This window comes from Pyrenophora tritici-repentis, chromosome 1 (assembly GCF_003171515.1).
Source record: "Pyrenophora tritici-repentis strain M4 chromosome 1, whole genome shotgun sequence".
Lineage (NCBI taxonomy): Eukaryota > Fungi > Ascomycota > Dothideomycetes > Pleosporales > Pleosporaceae > Pyrenophora > Pyrenophora tritici-repentis.
Genome location: NC_089390.1, coordinates 436,512 through 450,399, shown reverse-complemented (window position 1 = coordinate 450,399; position 13,888 = coordinate 436,512). Strand labels below are relative to the sequence as shown.

The window sequence follows — 13,888 nt, the reverse complement described above, 5'->3', positions numbered from 1 at the left end:
CTTCTTCCTTACAACATTGATTCTTTTTGTATCTTTTTTAAAAAAGTGTCGGACACGGAGAATGTGCATTCCCTGGGGCTTTCCAAAAAAAATCGAAAACAAGCTTGTATGTCTGGCTTTGGACACGAATGCGTGTATAAAATCTAGGGCGGTGCGGAGATGTCCTTCTTTCTCCCTACAAAAACTGCTTTCTTGTATTTTTAAAAAAGAACATGCAAAAGAGACCACCATGGTGTTTTTCCTCTGGTTCTCCTAAAAGGTTTAGCAATCAATGTTATGCTAAGCTGCGAGACGATTTCAGGACTACATTTCGCGTCTAAAACTGTTGTGGGTTCTTTCTTCTTTCTCCCCTTCGTGACAGTCGCTTAAATCTCCGTTACCGCAGCCCTCTCCTTCCTTCCCTACGACATCAATTTCTATATCTAAAATTAGTTCCCAAAAAGTGGATGGTTTCCTCCCTCTGTCTTCGCAAAATCCACCGGCAGAGTCCTTTTTCCAGCTGAGAGCGAGAGCTTAGACATGTTATGGCATATAAAATCGCCGTCGTCGCAGCCCTCTTCCTCTCTCCTTACTACACCGATCCTTATATTTTATTTCTAAAACTAATTTCGACAGAGCTGATGGCTTCTCTTTCTGCCTTTCTTTAAACACCACGTTCGCGAAATTATGTCCGACTGAGAACGGAAGCTTGGACCTGGCCGCACATATAAAGCTTCTGTCCTTGCAGCACTCCCCTTCCATATTACCACTTATTCTTCTACTCGATATTTCCAAAATAATAGACCCAGATTTCGATGGGTCATTTCCTCTGGATCGCCTAAAAACCACTCCCACCTTTATCATGTTCCGCTCAAACTTCGAAACTCCTAAAATTTGCTTCTGGGTTTCAAAATGTCAGAGAAAAGCTACATATTCTTCCGAGATACCGGGGTTTTCTGTATTTCCAAAAACTATGAACTCTGGGTACATGGTGCTGTGTTCTCTGTCCTGCTAGAAATTTACAACCGGACTTTTAATGTGTGACAAAAATTACCTGAGGCCGTCTGATGGCGGTGTCGTTGTTGAGAAAACCGTACTATATTTCTCCAAAAAAAAAACAGATCATCGTGTTATGACGCTCTCTTCGGCAAAATATTAAGCCCAACTTCCCATGCGAAAAAATCTAAAGAACTGCTTGGTATGCCGCTTTCTCTGGCTAGAAGAGCTAAAAGTATAGTCTGTGTGAGTTGCTTGCTGGTGTACCAAAACATGGGAAAACATGTCACATGTTGCACTAAGGTCCCATGTTCTTGAAATTGAAGATGAAGAACTCTATGTCCTGGTTTGTGGTTCTTGGCTCTGCGTGGATGTACTCGGACGCATTGGGAGGGGCTGGGAGAGTATAAAAGGAGCTCTGTGGTTACTGATCTCTTTATTCCCCTTATTCCTCACTTTTATCACGATACTCAAAATCAGAACGGAAAAGAGATATGGGAAACTGTCTGGAAGGATTCAAAATTGTAGGAACTCATACTGCGTGGAACTCATACTGCGTGGAACTCATACTGCGCATTAGACTTCCTATGCATCATTACCAGAGACCCTGCACTAAAAACACTGCACGGGTGTGTCCATGCCTCTTTTTCTTGAAAAAAGCTTCAATAAGGACTCATGTTGTTCTCTTCTGCTTACTAGAAACTCTAAACTGAAAGACATGGCCTATCATTCCAAGCTTTTTCTCCTCCTCAGACCAGCGAGAGAAAGTCCATGTAGTTCCCCTCTATTCCCAGAAGCTATTGACTGAAAGAGGTAATCCTCAAGTACATGTATCTTTCCCAAAATCCACTGAGGAGCTGTGGATGCTGTTCCCCTCCCTCTCTTCTTCCTCATCTCTCAAAATTCCATCGTCCAACCTGCCCAACCCAAAAAGCCAACCCATATGTGCCCGAATCCCTCAACCATTAACACCGACGCCGATGCCGATGCGCCATCTTTACCGAGCGCCACAATCTCTACCCTGCGCTTTGATTCGCCTGCCACACCACCTCTACTCAGCATCCACCGCCCATCGGACACCGACACACACCTCATACTCAAAACATATCGCCGAATGTGAGCATAAGCCCTAACTAGCATTTTCTCTCCTACTATTTCTCCAGCCTCCGACATCGGGGCCTTTAGCCTTCCGAGCCCGAGAGCGCAATATTATATTGGCGGGGTGTCGCTGTGCAGACGCTGAGAGTTACTCCGAGGAGCTGACATGAGGAGCTAGATGGAGGGGCATGGAGGGGTACGAGCGGGCAAGCCCCGCTCGCTGTTAAAGACGTGAAAACTCAACCCGGACTGCATGGTTTGTTGGGACAGATGCATGGTCACAAACTTGACTCTGGTTAGATCAGGTATGGGTTTGGAAGGTGGGTTAGCGGGTTACGTAGGGTACAAGGTCGTGGTACGGGTAGTATCGGTTGTACCTAGACCCTTCCAAAGTTCGCATCGAGTGTTGCTCTCCACGCCGGGTACACTAGCTTAATCTGGCCGGTAACGGCGCTGCATTAGTCCCATGTTTGCTGTCTGTCACGTGCAACGCTGTAGGCTGGGTGCCTAGGTGGATGTGACTCTTCGACCGCGAGGTTTCTGGTTTCACTTGAGAAGGGTTAGCGTTGAGAGGTTTAAGTGGCCGTGGATAGAGTGCCGTCGGCGTGCGTGCTCCTAAGACAAATCAAGTGGAGAATTGTTTTGAGAGAGATTGGTATGGGAAAAGCATGTGCAAGTTGCGGTGAATTGTTTGATGGAGGCTTGTCTCGCCGTACTGCTTGTACTGCGTCTATTGCAGCCTGAACTGACCACAAAACGGGTCCCATTCTGGTTGGTCGTACCATGGAATCAAGACATATCTCGGACCTGGGCGTGGTCCTTCTAGTTAGTCAAGAAGGGCGACATGGAAGTGCGAGAGACCAGGCAGACGTCGGTACTCCTGTAGTCGGGTACGCCAAGATCGCATTGGAAAAATATCTCGTCTCGTCACTTTCCATCCTAAACTTCAATTTACTCCAGCTCCACATCTATGCAAGTTCCCTTTGAACTCCCCCAAGAAACACACAATGGCCACTCAGAAGGTAACCCCCTATCAGGAAAATTTCGTGGTAACTGATCTGCCAGCCGAGCTGCGAACTATGATACTAGACTATGCATTACAGTCTCAGGCATGCGGCGTTACTTACAGATACAAAAACAAAGACCAAAGATTTCGACTGACTCCGATAGTTCCGTACGCTTTCCACCTTCCAAAAGATGCCAACCAGCTCAAGTACGTATGCCGAACCTTTCACATGGACACAAAAAGACGGGCCCTCTTTTCCAACGACCTTACCTTCCAGCGCCATACCGAAGAGCAGCCATCCACCTTGGTACAGTTCAATGCATTCTTCAAACAATGCAGTGAGAGAAATAAACGTCGCATCGGCACCATCTATCTACGGTCAAAATCCCCCGAGATGGGGTCCCTTGGAGATGCGAGTAGAATGTCGATTCCGGACGATTTACCGCTTCCTGTCTTCTACCCACGGGATATAGCACTGTTCCAGAACCTAACCCAGTTCTGTCTGGACTTCCCAAAAGCTACCGTATTTCTAAGACTCAACGGCTTTGCTGACGGAAACAACAGAATCTCTTATCATGCTCTTGGCATGTCGATGAATGGACTAGGTGGGGTTTACATGTGGTGCGGGAACACACTAAGGGACATCACGTGCCGTATCAAGTCCGTGCGGGACTAGTGGCAGTGGTCGCGATGAAGGCGAGGATCAATTAACCCCAATTACACTTTCTCTTAACATGTTTTAACGTGTCTGTGCGCGTGATGCCCATAATCGCGTGCCGCACACCCCGCAACATCAACACCAATCCACCCTTACCACTTCAACCACCCATAACTCCACAACTATGAGTTGTATCAACGCTGCGATTGAAGCTATTGAATCGCGTGATCCCGGAGATAAATTTACATACTCTGAGGTTGCGCGCCGCTTTGGTGTTGATCGCTCTACGTTGTCGCGACGCCATCAACAGATCCGGGGCTCAAATGAAGCCAAATCACGTAATCAGCAACTCCTTTACCTACACTAGGAGCTACAGCTTCTAGAGCACATTAATGAGCTTACTAAGGCTGGCTTACCACCGACGAGGACTATAATCTAGAACTTTGCTAGTGCTATAGCCGGAAGGGCTGCCTCCTAAAGCTAGGTGACGCGCTTCTTTCACCGTCATCCCGACGCGATTATATCACGTTGGTCAACTGGTTTGGACCGCAATCGCCACCAGGCTGATTCTGTATACAAGTACGAGTCGTACTTTGATCTACTATCTACTAAAATGGCTCAGCACTATATTCGGGCGCAGGATGTATATAATATAGATAAGAAGGGATTCCTTATTAGAGTAACGGGGAGGAGTAAGAGAGTGTTTAGTAAGCAGAAATATGAGACTGGGGCTTTAAGAAAGTGATACAGGACGGCAACAGAGATTGGATCACTGTTATCGCTGCTATATGTGCTAATAGGAGTACGTTACCGCCCGCGATTATATACGAAGCTACTTCGGGCAACATGTACGCCAGATAGGTTGATGATATCGCAATTGACGATCTAGTCTACGTTACCTCAAGTCCCTCAGGGTGGACCAATGATTAGGTAGGCCTGGCATGGCTCGAACAGGTGTTTGATCGCCATACGAAGGAGAAGGCCGGCAATCACACACGCTTACTCATCCTTGACGGCTATGGGAGTCACGTTACTATGGAGTTTATTGACTACGCGATCGCCCACAATATTATGTTACTCGTACTACCCCCCATAGTACCCATACGCTGCAGCCACTCGATGTGGTAATGTTCAAACCTCTAGCAGCCGCGTACTCACTCAGCTTGCAGCACTACCTCCAGGCGAGCCACGGTCTCTTAGCTGTGAGGAAGGATGACTTCTACCGTCTTTTTAAGCCTGCCTAGGACTCCTCTTTTATTAAGAAGCACGCGTTGAAGGCATTTAAAGCCACTGGGATAGCTCCTATAGATCCCGAAGTAGTACTTAAAAAGTTCCGAAAGTCAACACTAACAGCACCGCCGCCACTAGTGAACGTGAGTAGAGCTACTATCACGAACCTCATTAATCAGGCCTACGATCCGAGCTCTATTGCGGCCAACAACCTCTCAGAAATACTCCTCCGCCTCCAGGCTGCCAAAGAGATCGCCGAGTACGAGAAGGACGCACTGCGCGCGGCGCTACACGTTCACCAGAAGCCCCGCAATCGGCACGAACCTCCCCTAGATCTACAGCAGCGAAAAGCGTTCTATTCAGGGGCAGTTTAGTGGTCGCCGTGCAAGCTTCGAGAGGCCCGCTTCAGGCAGCTAGTGAAGGAGAAGGAGAAGGAGAAAGAGCTACTTGATAAGATAGAGTTGAAAGAGGCAAAGGAGAACAACAGGATCTATCAACTTAAGATCAAAGAGGCAGCGCGGGCGGCGCGTGAGGAGGCAAAGAAGGTGCGGGATGAAGCCAAGGCTGTAAAGGCTGCCGAACTTGACGCCAAACGACGCGATCGCGACGCTGCAAAGGCTATACAACAACCCTAGTCGGGCAAGCGTAAGGCTTCAAAGCCCGCTGCAAAGCAACAGCCAAAAAAACGACGCGTGGGTGGTGCTGGCGGTGGTACTCTGGCTGAGGTGGCTGCACCGGCTCCCCCACCAACAACCACCCGACGCGGCCGGGCCGTCAATACTCCGGCAAAATATAGATAGACAAAGTTGTAGAGCTACGTCTATAGATCAATACACCGGAAAATCTCGCGATAATAGTTATTGTACGTGGCTGCGCAGCCTCAACTTTGCCGTCGTCGCGATATTGGTGGGGTGTGCGGCACGCGATTATGGGCATCACGCGCACAGACACGTTATAAGCGAGCCGCCAGTACAAGCGAGCCGCCACCTAACCAACTTTCTACACCTCTCCTATCTTAACATACAATGGCTCTACGCAGCGCGCCTCAATTAGCTTCAAATGAAGCAGATATACAGCTTGCTATCTCTTCTATTAATGCGCATCAAATTAATAGTGCTTCTACTGCTGCAGCTATATATAATGTCCCACGTACGACACCACGTAACCGACGCGCTGGTATACCTGCACGACGCGATTGCCAGCCCAACTCAAGGAAGCTTACCCAGAGAGAAGAGGAGGTGATTATCAGCCATATCCTTCACCTAGATCTACGTGGATTTGGGCCTACCTACGTTGATGTACGAGATATGGCTGATAAGCTGATGGCTGCACGCGGCGCTAGCCTGGTTGGCATCCACTGGCCGCGCAACTTTGTCAAGCGTACAGATAGCCTTCGGACGTGTTTCAACCGAGCGTACGATAGGCAGAGAGCTCTCTGTGAGAATCCAGCCCTTATCCAACGCTGGTTTAAGCTAGTAGAAGAGACAAAGACTGAGCTTAGTATCTGCGATGAGGACACATACAACTTTGATGAAGCTGGCTTTATAATGGGCAAGATTACAACGCAGCTGGTTATAACAGGATTAGAGAGAAGAGGCAGGCCAAAGAGTATTCAGCTAGGCAATCGCGAGTGGGTAACGCTAATCGCTGCCATCAGCGCTGGTGGCTGGTCAGTGCCACTATTCCTTATCTTCGCTGGCTAGTACCACCTATCAGCCTGGTATGAGGAGGATATCCTACGCGACTGGGCGATCGCAGTCAGCGACAATGGCTGGACGAATAATGAGCTTGGAGTTGAGTGGCTAAAGCACTTCAACGCTCACACGCAGGCTCGTACTATAGGCGCGCGTCGCCTGCTTATTATTGATGGCCATAGGAGCCACTAGTCTCTAGAGTTCTAGGAGCTCTGCAAGGAGAACAATATCTATACGCTCTGTATGCCTCCTCACTTATCTCACCTACTCTAGCCACTTGATGTTAGCTGCCTCTCGCCATTGAAGCGCGCGTACAGCCGTGAGGTGGAGAGCCTCATGCGCAACCACATCAACTACATCACTAAGCTAGAGTTTCTGCCAGCGTTTAAGGCTGCGTTTGATCGAGCGTTCACGCCAGCCAACATCTGCTCAGCCTTCCGCGGCGCAGGCCTTGTTCCTCTACAACTAGAGGCTGTTCTATCAAAGGTAGATGTACAGCTGCGTACACTTACTCCTCCAGCAGCTGCTCTACCAGAGGCTCCCTGGGTAGCTCAAACACCAAGCAACGCGCGTGAGCTTAAGGCTCAGTCAAGCCTTATATGTTAGCGCGTGCGCCAGCATAAGAGCTTATCACCAGCTTCGATCATTAAGGCGATTGACTAGCTAAAGAAGGGCGCTGAGGTGATAATGCTCTCTGCTAAGCTGATGCGCGATCGGATCTCTAGTCTTGAGAAGGCCAACAGCGCAGCCTCAGCGCGTAGGCAGCGCTCTAAAAGGCGTATACAGAAGCATGGAGTACTCACAAAGGGAGCTGGAGAGGATATACTGGCTCAAAATGAGGCTGACCAGCAGATTGCTCATGAAGAGCGTTAAGGAGGAGCGCGATCAGGCGTCAGCTAGCGGGCTCAAAGGCGCTGCACCAGGTGCAAGGAGACTGGGCACAACTCACGCACATGCAACACTAATACTATCAATATAGAGTAATCTACTGTATCAATATCTAGCAATAGTATTATCGCGTTGTTGAGATGCGTCGCTTTGAAGTTGCAAAAGTTTGGTTAGGTGGCGGCTCGCTTGTACTGGCGGCTCGCTTAACGTGTCCGTGCGCGTGATGCGCGGATTCGCGTGATGCGCGGGGAACACCATATCCACTACTTCAAAAATGAAGCTATTAAGCCACGTATATAAGCTGTTATTATACGAATTTATAGAGGGGGAGTAATTAGATGCTTGCGATCAACTTGTACTATCTATATTTTGATGGGAGGTTGACGTTGCGGCCACGTGATGTGAGCTTTGATGTTGATGTTGATGTTGATTATGGTTTAACGCCCTATCTGTAACCTCCCATAGGGTATTCGGGCGGGTCCCGCCGTGGTCTTATAGTGCTGTCGCACTTGCCTCGTGGAACCTATTCCTAGGTGTTTTGTATCTAAGGGGAGTGATGTCCTGCCTATATACATGTTCGTGAAAAGGACTCCCGCCATTTGAAGCCGTTTTCCTACAATATTCTAGTATTTCGTGGCTTGCGCCTTTGATCGATGCAGTACAATAACTGCTTTTTAGAGAGAGAAACGAAAAAGTAACAAGAGGCAATTTAAGATACAATGAAAGTTTTAAAAGAGAGCGTGTGGGTTGTGGCATCTATGCGGCGTTTTGCCGCGAATCCTACACTGAATAATGCCAAGGAATTCAGCGGGTCTTTGTGAAATTCAAAAATAGAAATCACTCGTTATAGAAGGAGTTCGTTACCTTAACGAAGGTCTCGAACTCTTGTGGCTGGTCTATTAATTGCGCGAGGTACGCTAGGCCTTCCTGTCTTGTGCGAGGGGGCACGATGGGGCGTAGAGGCCACTTCTTGAAGTGTGTTGTGGCTCTCTTGCAGAACACTAGGTGTTCTGGCGTCTTGGGCCTGCCGCATAGGCATTTCGAGGTATCCTCGTGGTTGAATTTTCGGTGGTACCATTCAAAGTCGCCATGCGTTGAGCGTATCATAAGGACTTTCGCGAGTATCCTTCGGGGTAGCCATAGCGCTGCGGGCGTGCGCCTAGTATCGTATGGCAGCTGCCATTGCGTGTACCATGCTGATAGCCTACTGCTCTTATCCTGCCACCAAGTGTCCCTTGTATGTTCGAGGAGGCGGCGGCCTACTGTTCGTATACCGGATCTTGTGGGGGAGGCGGCCATGCCGTATGGCTGGTGCGGGTCTTTGGCCTCGCTGTCAGCCAGCTGGTCGGCGAGCTCGTTTCCAACAATCTTCATGTGTCCCGGCGCCCACCGCGTTTTCACGTTGTAGGCCTCCATAGCTCCATGGATTTGGAGGAACGCCCATTGGGAGGAGGTAGGGGCGGTTCCGCGTATGCCCCATATTACCGAAGTGCTGTCTATGCAAAGTACGATCTCCCTCTGGCTAGGCAGTGAGAGTTGTAGTGCGTGTTTGAGTCCTCTGCACGCGCCTATAGCCTCCGCATCGAAGACGTGGCTAAGGGCATTTAGTGAGCCTTGTCCAGTCGCCACGGCGGCCTGGCCCTGGTATATAGCGTACCCGTAAGTGACCACCCTTGTACCGTTGATTTGTTGTTCAGACCCGTCTGAGAAGACAGTGATTGTCTCTTGTCCAAGAGACTCCCACCAGATGGTGAAATTCTGGGCAGCAATGTCCTTTCCTTGCCCTTGCGTTGGATCCTGCCTCGACCCGTCTGAAAAGTGAGGGCTGGCTAGGACGTTTCGGGGTGTGGCGGGTAGCAGTTGTGCTACGCGCTGAACCTTCGATCTTGGTATCCGTCGGTTGCCCGCTGCGCGTCCTCGTATGACTAGTGGCAGTGTAGTTCTATTAGTAAGTGGGTGCTTGTCGTCTATTGTGCGTAGGTGAACTGCAAAGCGGAGCTTGGCCTCCTCTAGCGCCACCTGTGCCGACGGCATCGCAGCTTCTCTTAGCAGTACTGCGTTTGGTGTTGTCCTCCACGCAGGGAGGATTGCCTTCGTGGCTGCTATTAGTGCCTGATCTATCGTGGTTAGGTGCCAGCCTACCCTAGTGCTGACCGTGGGTTTACGGGAAACCCTTGCAATTCGTGGGTTCTTCGTCCTGCCCTCGTACCATGTTTCGGCTCCGTATAGTAGTATGGGCAGGATACATGTTATGGCTGCCTTGCGTAGCGATCCTGCTGGAGGGCCGTGGGCTGTGTTGGCGAGGCTCCGGAGATGGTTCGCTACTTTCCTAGCTTGCGCCGCCCTTTCTGCGACGTGCTTCTTGAAAGTTAGTCCCCTATCAAACCACACCCCAAGCCAGCGCAGCGCTGTCTGGCTTCCCCCCTGCGCAGGGGCTATAGGGTGAATTGTTTGATCTTCCAATTGGATTGGCGGCGCATGTAGTCCTTTCTGGCGCGTGAGGTGGATCAGCTCCCGTTTCTCTGGTGCAAACGTGATCTTGTTCGCAGCTCCCCATTCATTGATAGATTTGAGGTCCTCTGCTAGCAGTGCGACGTTCTCGTCTAAAGAGTGGGAGACCCGGTATAGGTTGATGTCGTCGGCATACCCGAACCGGAGTTTTCGGTCCTGGTTGAGTAGTTCAGCTAGGTATAGGGTGTATAGGACCGGTGATAGCGGCGATCCCTGCGGGGTGCCGCAGGCCACTCGATGTACAGGTGTAGTGACATTGCCTAGGCGTACTCGCACCCTCCTTTCCGACAGGAAGTTCTGGATAAATTTCCGGAGTAGGGGTGGCCACCCTTGTTGCCGCATTCGGTGTAGTAGCCTGTTTTTCAGTAGCGCGTCAAACGCCCCTTGGACGTCTAACGTGAGCATAGAGACATGCTCGTGTCTTGACCAAGCCATCTCCACGTCGTGTGTGAATGCGGTCGCCAGGTCCATCGCAGAGCGTTTTGGCAGCGCTCCACCGTGCTGTGGGCTTAGGATGTCAAAAGCCATAGCTGTGTGTGCTATGCGCCTTGCTATGATACGCTCGAGTCCCTTCCCTAGACAGGACGATAGGGCAATTGGTCTCATTGATCTGGGTGAGGACTTATCCTTCTTCCCGACTTTGGGTATCATGGCCACTTCTACCGTCTTCCAGGCGGCTGGGTAGTGGCCTTGTTCCATGCACGCCCGGTAGATGCCTAGCACTAGGTGTCTAATGTGTTCCCAGCATGCCTTTAGGAGTCGGACGGTCACCTGATCGGGTCCTGGGGAGGTGCTAGATACTCCAATCACGTAGCGTTCAGTCTCCTCCATCGATATGTATGTGTCCCATGGTAGTGGCGTGGTTTGCGGGTCGTTGTCAAGAGGCGGTGGTTCTAGGAGGTCGTCCTCCGCCGAAAAACGGTCGAGGATTGCCTCTCTAAGTGCCTCAGTTTTCTCGAGTGGTGCTGTGATTGTCCTACCTTCGATTACAAGTGGGGTGTCCCGTTGGTCGAATGATAGTTTATGCCAGCCTACTAGCTTGTATAGATCTTTGTCGTTATTACAGCCGTCTATGCGCTGCTGCCAGTACGTTCTCTTGGCTTTTCGTACCGTAGCTAGGAACGCACGGGTGGCTTCTGAGGGGGATTGGCCATAGTCCGACTTTTCCTGGATATGCCGCTTATACGCCACTCTACAGTCCTCTGTCCACCATGGGGCGGAGTGGCCTTTTTCTCTATTTGGTGTTCCCGCCGCGTGCATTGCATCTCCTATAGCTTGGGTGATTCTAGCTATGCTTGCGTCGATTACGTCCGCTGGGGCGCTATTGCTAATTGGCTGTACGCCTACTGTGTAGAGTTGAACTAGCCCGGCAAACCTATCTATGTTTCTCTCGTGGACCCGGTAGTGATGCTGTTCTAGCACCGCTCTCCCTCGGCTTGGAAGGACAGTCACTAGGGTGAAATGGTCTGACCCTGTATACATATCTTCGCGGACTGTCGTTCTAGCGAAGGGTATATTTGAGAAGGATACGTCTAGCACGTGTCCCGCCCGATGTGTTGGGTTACCTGCCTCGCCGATGTAGGGTATGTCGTTCTGAGTGGCCCAGCGGGCGATCTCTGCCCCCCTATTGGCCGACGTGGAGCCGGGCTCAAAAAGTTCATGGCGGGCGTTTAAGTCACCCCTATAAGGCAGTTACGGGGTGGCGTTAAAGCTGTGAGGTATTGAAATGTCGAGTCATTCTGTGGCTGCCTATAAACATTCAATATGCGGTAGCCGTTGGCCTCGATCCATAGCACATCCCGGCTGATGCGTGGGTGTATAAGAGTAGCCCTTATATTTGGGCTCTTACGGGTATAGGTGAGCACCGTGGTCGGTCAGTTCCCCACGTTGTGGGGTTGTTCCAGCTTATCACTGGCGATATCATATGGAATCCTGGGTGTGTAGAGGTCCGGGTTCCAGTGAGAGTAAAGGGTTCTTGGATGCATACTATGTCTATGTCTGCTTCCCATGCACGTTCTAAGGCTGTAATGTGGCAAGGCGAGCTTCTGGCCACATTCACCCAGCATACCTGCATTTGTCTGTGTCGGTGTGGCGTGGTTTCGCCGGGTGAATTTGCGGGTTGTGCCCTCATTACGCACTAGATCCGAGGCTCATTTCAGTGTCAGCGTGCTCAGACGATGACGTATTAGGGTCTTGGTCAGCGGTGCTAGGCTGCACGCTTCTAGCAGACATTCGCGCTAGGTTGAGGTCTTGCGTAGTTGCAGCTGTTCTCTTAGACCTCCTAGTCCCTAGGGTGGTTGCGGGCTCTCTAACAGTGGCTGTGTTTAGGTTGTTTACGTCTTGTCGGCTTCTTTTACTTGCGTCCGTAGGTGTTCCCACAGGCTCAGTAGTATTAGCTATGTCGCCGTCCGTGATTTCAATGGAGGTTTCGACCGTGCTGCCTGTCTGTCTTCCTCTAGCTGGCTGCATTGCCTCAGAAGCACGGTCACCCGCCTCCCTAATGACTTTTAGTTCCCCCTTTGTGGGTTGGATGAGTCGGCCGTTCGCCCTCGTTGGGGCTGCTGGGCACTTGTCGTGGGTTGCTGGAAATGGGCCGTGGCAGTTGGCGCACTTTGGTGTGTCTTTGCATTGTTCTCCGTGTGGTCCCTGGTGAGTTGCCGTTGTTTTGCTGCATGTCGTGCAGCGGGCTGGCCTTGTGCAGCGGCTGGTTTTGCAGTACCCTAGGCAGCCTGGGTCGTGCAGCATTGCAGGTGAGTTCTTCTTTATCTCGTGCGCGTAGTCGCCCGTCCCAAATAGGCGAAACGATCGTACGGGTCTGGTGAAAGATATAATCCAGGTTGTCCTTCCCTCCGTGGGTCCATGTCTGGAGGGCCGGCAGCTCGCCGGTTCGATCCCTGTCTGGGACAGAGCTTCGCTGACTATATCGTCTATTGTGGTGGGTATACTTTCCCCTGTGATAGTGCGGTATGAGCTTTCTACGCCCTGGACTGCATAGTTCACCCATCGTTCAGGTAGTCTTGCGCTCTCGCCCTCTACCGCTCGGATCATGAGTTCGCGATTCTCCTGCCCCATAAGCAGGGCCTTGATTTTGTCGTTGCGGGGCGTAATCGCCCAGCCAGTCTTGATATGTTTTGCCGTAGGTATGTCGGAGGGGTAATTTCCTTAATCGCCTTTACAATAGCCATGCGGGCCGCAAATGGTGATGCCCGTTGGAGCCGAGCCTCCGCTCCAACCGCTATAAGGATACGGTTGTCAGTGTTTAGAGGTCGCCTAGGAGTTTGAGCTAGCTGCTTTGGGGCAGCCGTGGCCGCTTTCGTCGTAGCGGCCCCCTTGCTGGGGGGTTGGATTTTTCAGGGTCCTAGCTACGTCCGCCCAGGAGCGGTGCGTAGTGTCAGAGTCGCTCCCTGAGTTTGGGGCGTGATTAGGGGCGTGATTAGGGAGGTGTTAATAGCCCTTAGCACCTTCTGTTGAAGGTCCTTAGCCACACGGGCTCCGTCTGGGTCGGTGTACTTCCCAAGGCATCTGTCGACAGCTGTCGCTAGATCCGTTATGATGGAGTGGTGGAGGTTTGTAGCTTTTTGGGCTGCCTGAATCCGCTGGCGGACCGCTTCAGAGACAGCTTGATTGTAGGAGGTGGGCGCAGTGCTACCGATAGAAGGTTCAGCACGAGTATGTGCTCGCTGCCTCCTCTTGTTGCCGCGCAGGTCAGTATTAATAGGGCTCTCAGGCTCCTCTGATCGTGTATGGGGGGGTTGGGCACTCCGTGGCGCCCTCTCTGGAGTTTCTACATTAGCCATTCTAACCACCTCCGCGAGAGCAGAAAGCGGT

General features: G+C 51.0%; 5 protein-coding genes across 5 annotated transcripts; 3 read left to right on the top strand and 2 right to left on the bottom strand.

Moving 5' to 3' along the window:
- Positions 1–1,918: 1,918 nt before the first annotated feature.
- PtrM4_001650 (uncharacterized protein) lies at positions 1,919–2,251 on the top strand (the record flags this gene model as incomplete). The annotated part of the gene is made up of 2 exons (XM_066102604.1): positions 1,919–2,091; positions 2,245–2,251. The coding sequence occupies 2 exons, from the start codon at positions 1,919–1,921 to the stop codon at positions 2,249–2,251; spliced, it is 180 nt and encodes a 59-aa protein (XP_065964806.1).
- A 2,613-nt stretch (positions 2,252–4,864) lies between these two features.
- Positions 4,865–5,602, top strand: PtrM4_001640 (Trichoplein multi-domain protein; the record flags this gene model as incomplete). The annotated part of the gene is made up of 3 exons (XM_066102603.1): positions 4,865–4,939; positions 4,982–5,319; positions 5,377–5,602. The coding sequence occupies 3 exons, from the start codon at positions 4,865–4,867 to the stop codon at positions 5,600–5,602; spliced, it is 639 nt and encodes a 212-aa protein (XP_065964805.1).
- Positions 5,603–5,992: 390 nt separating this feature from the next.
- On the top strand, positions 5,993–7,534 carry PtrM4_001630 (uncharacterized protein; the record flags this gene model as incomplete). The annotated part of the gene is made up of 3 exons (XM_066102602.1): positions 5,993–6,636; positions 6,949–7,207; positions 7,331–7,534. 3 exons carry the CDS (start codon positions 5,993–5,995, stop codon positions 7,532–7,534), a joined length of 1,107 nt encoding a protein of 368 aa, XP_065964804.1.
- Positions 7,535–8,386: 852 nt separating this feature from the next.
- On the bottom strand, positions 8,387–11,320 carry PtrM4_001620 (uncharacterized protein; the record flags this gene model as incomplete). The annotated part of the gene is made up of 1 exon (XM_066102601.1): positions 8,387–11,320. One exon carries the CDS (start codon positions 11,318–11,320, stop codon positions 8,387–8,389), a length of 2,934 nt encoding a protein of 977 aa, XP_065964803.1.
- A 2,102-nt stretch (positions 11,321–13,422) lies between these two features.
- Positions 13,423–13,857, bottom strand: PtrM4_001610 (uncharacterized protein; the record flags this gene model as incomplete). The annotated part of the gene is made up of 1 exon (XM_066102600.1): positions 13,423–13,857. One exon carries the CDS (start codon positions 13,855–13,857, stop codon positions 13,423–13,425), a length of 435 nt encoding a protein of 144 aa, XP_065964802.1.
- Between the last annotated feature and the right edge of the window lie 31 nt (positions 13,858–13,888).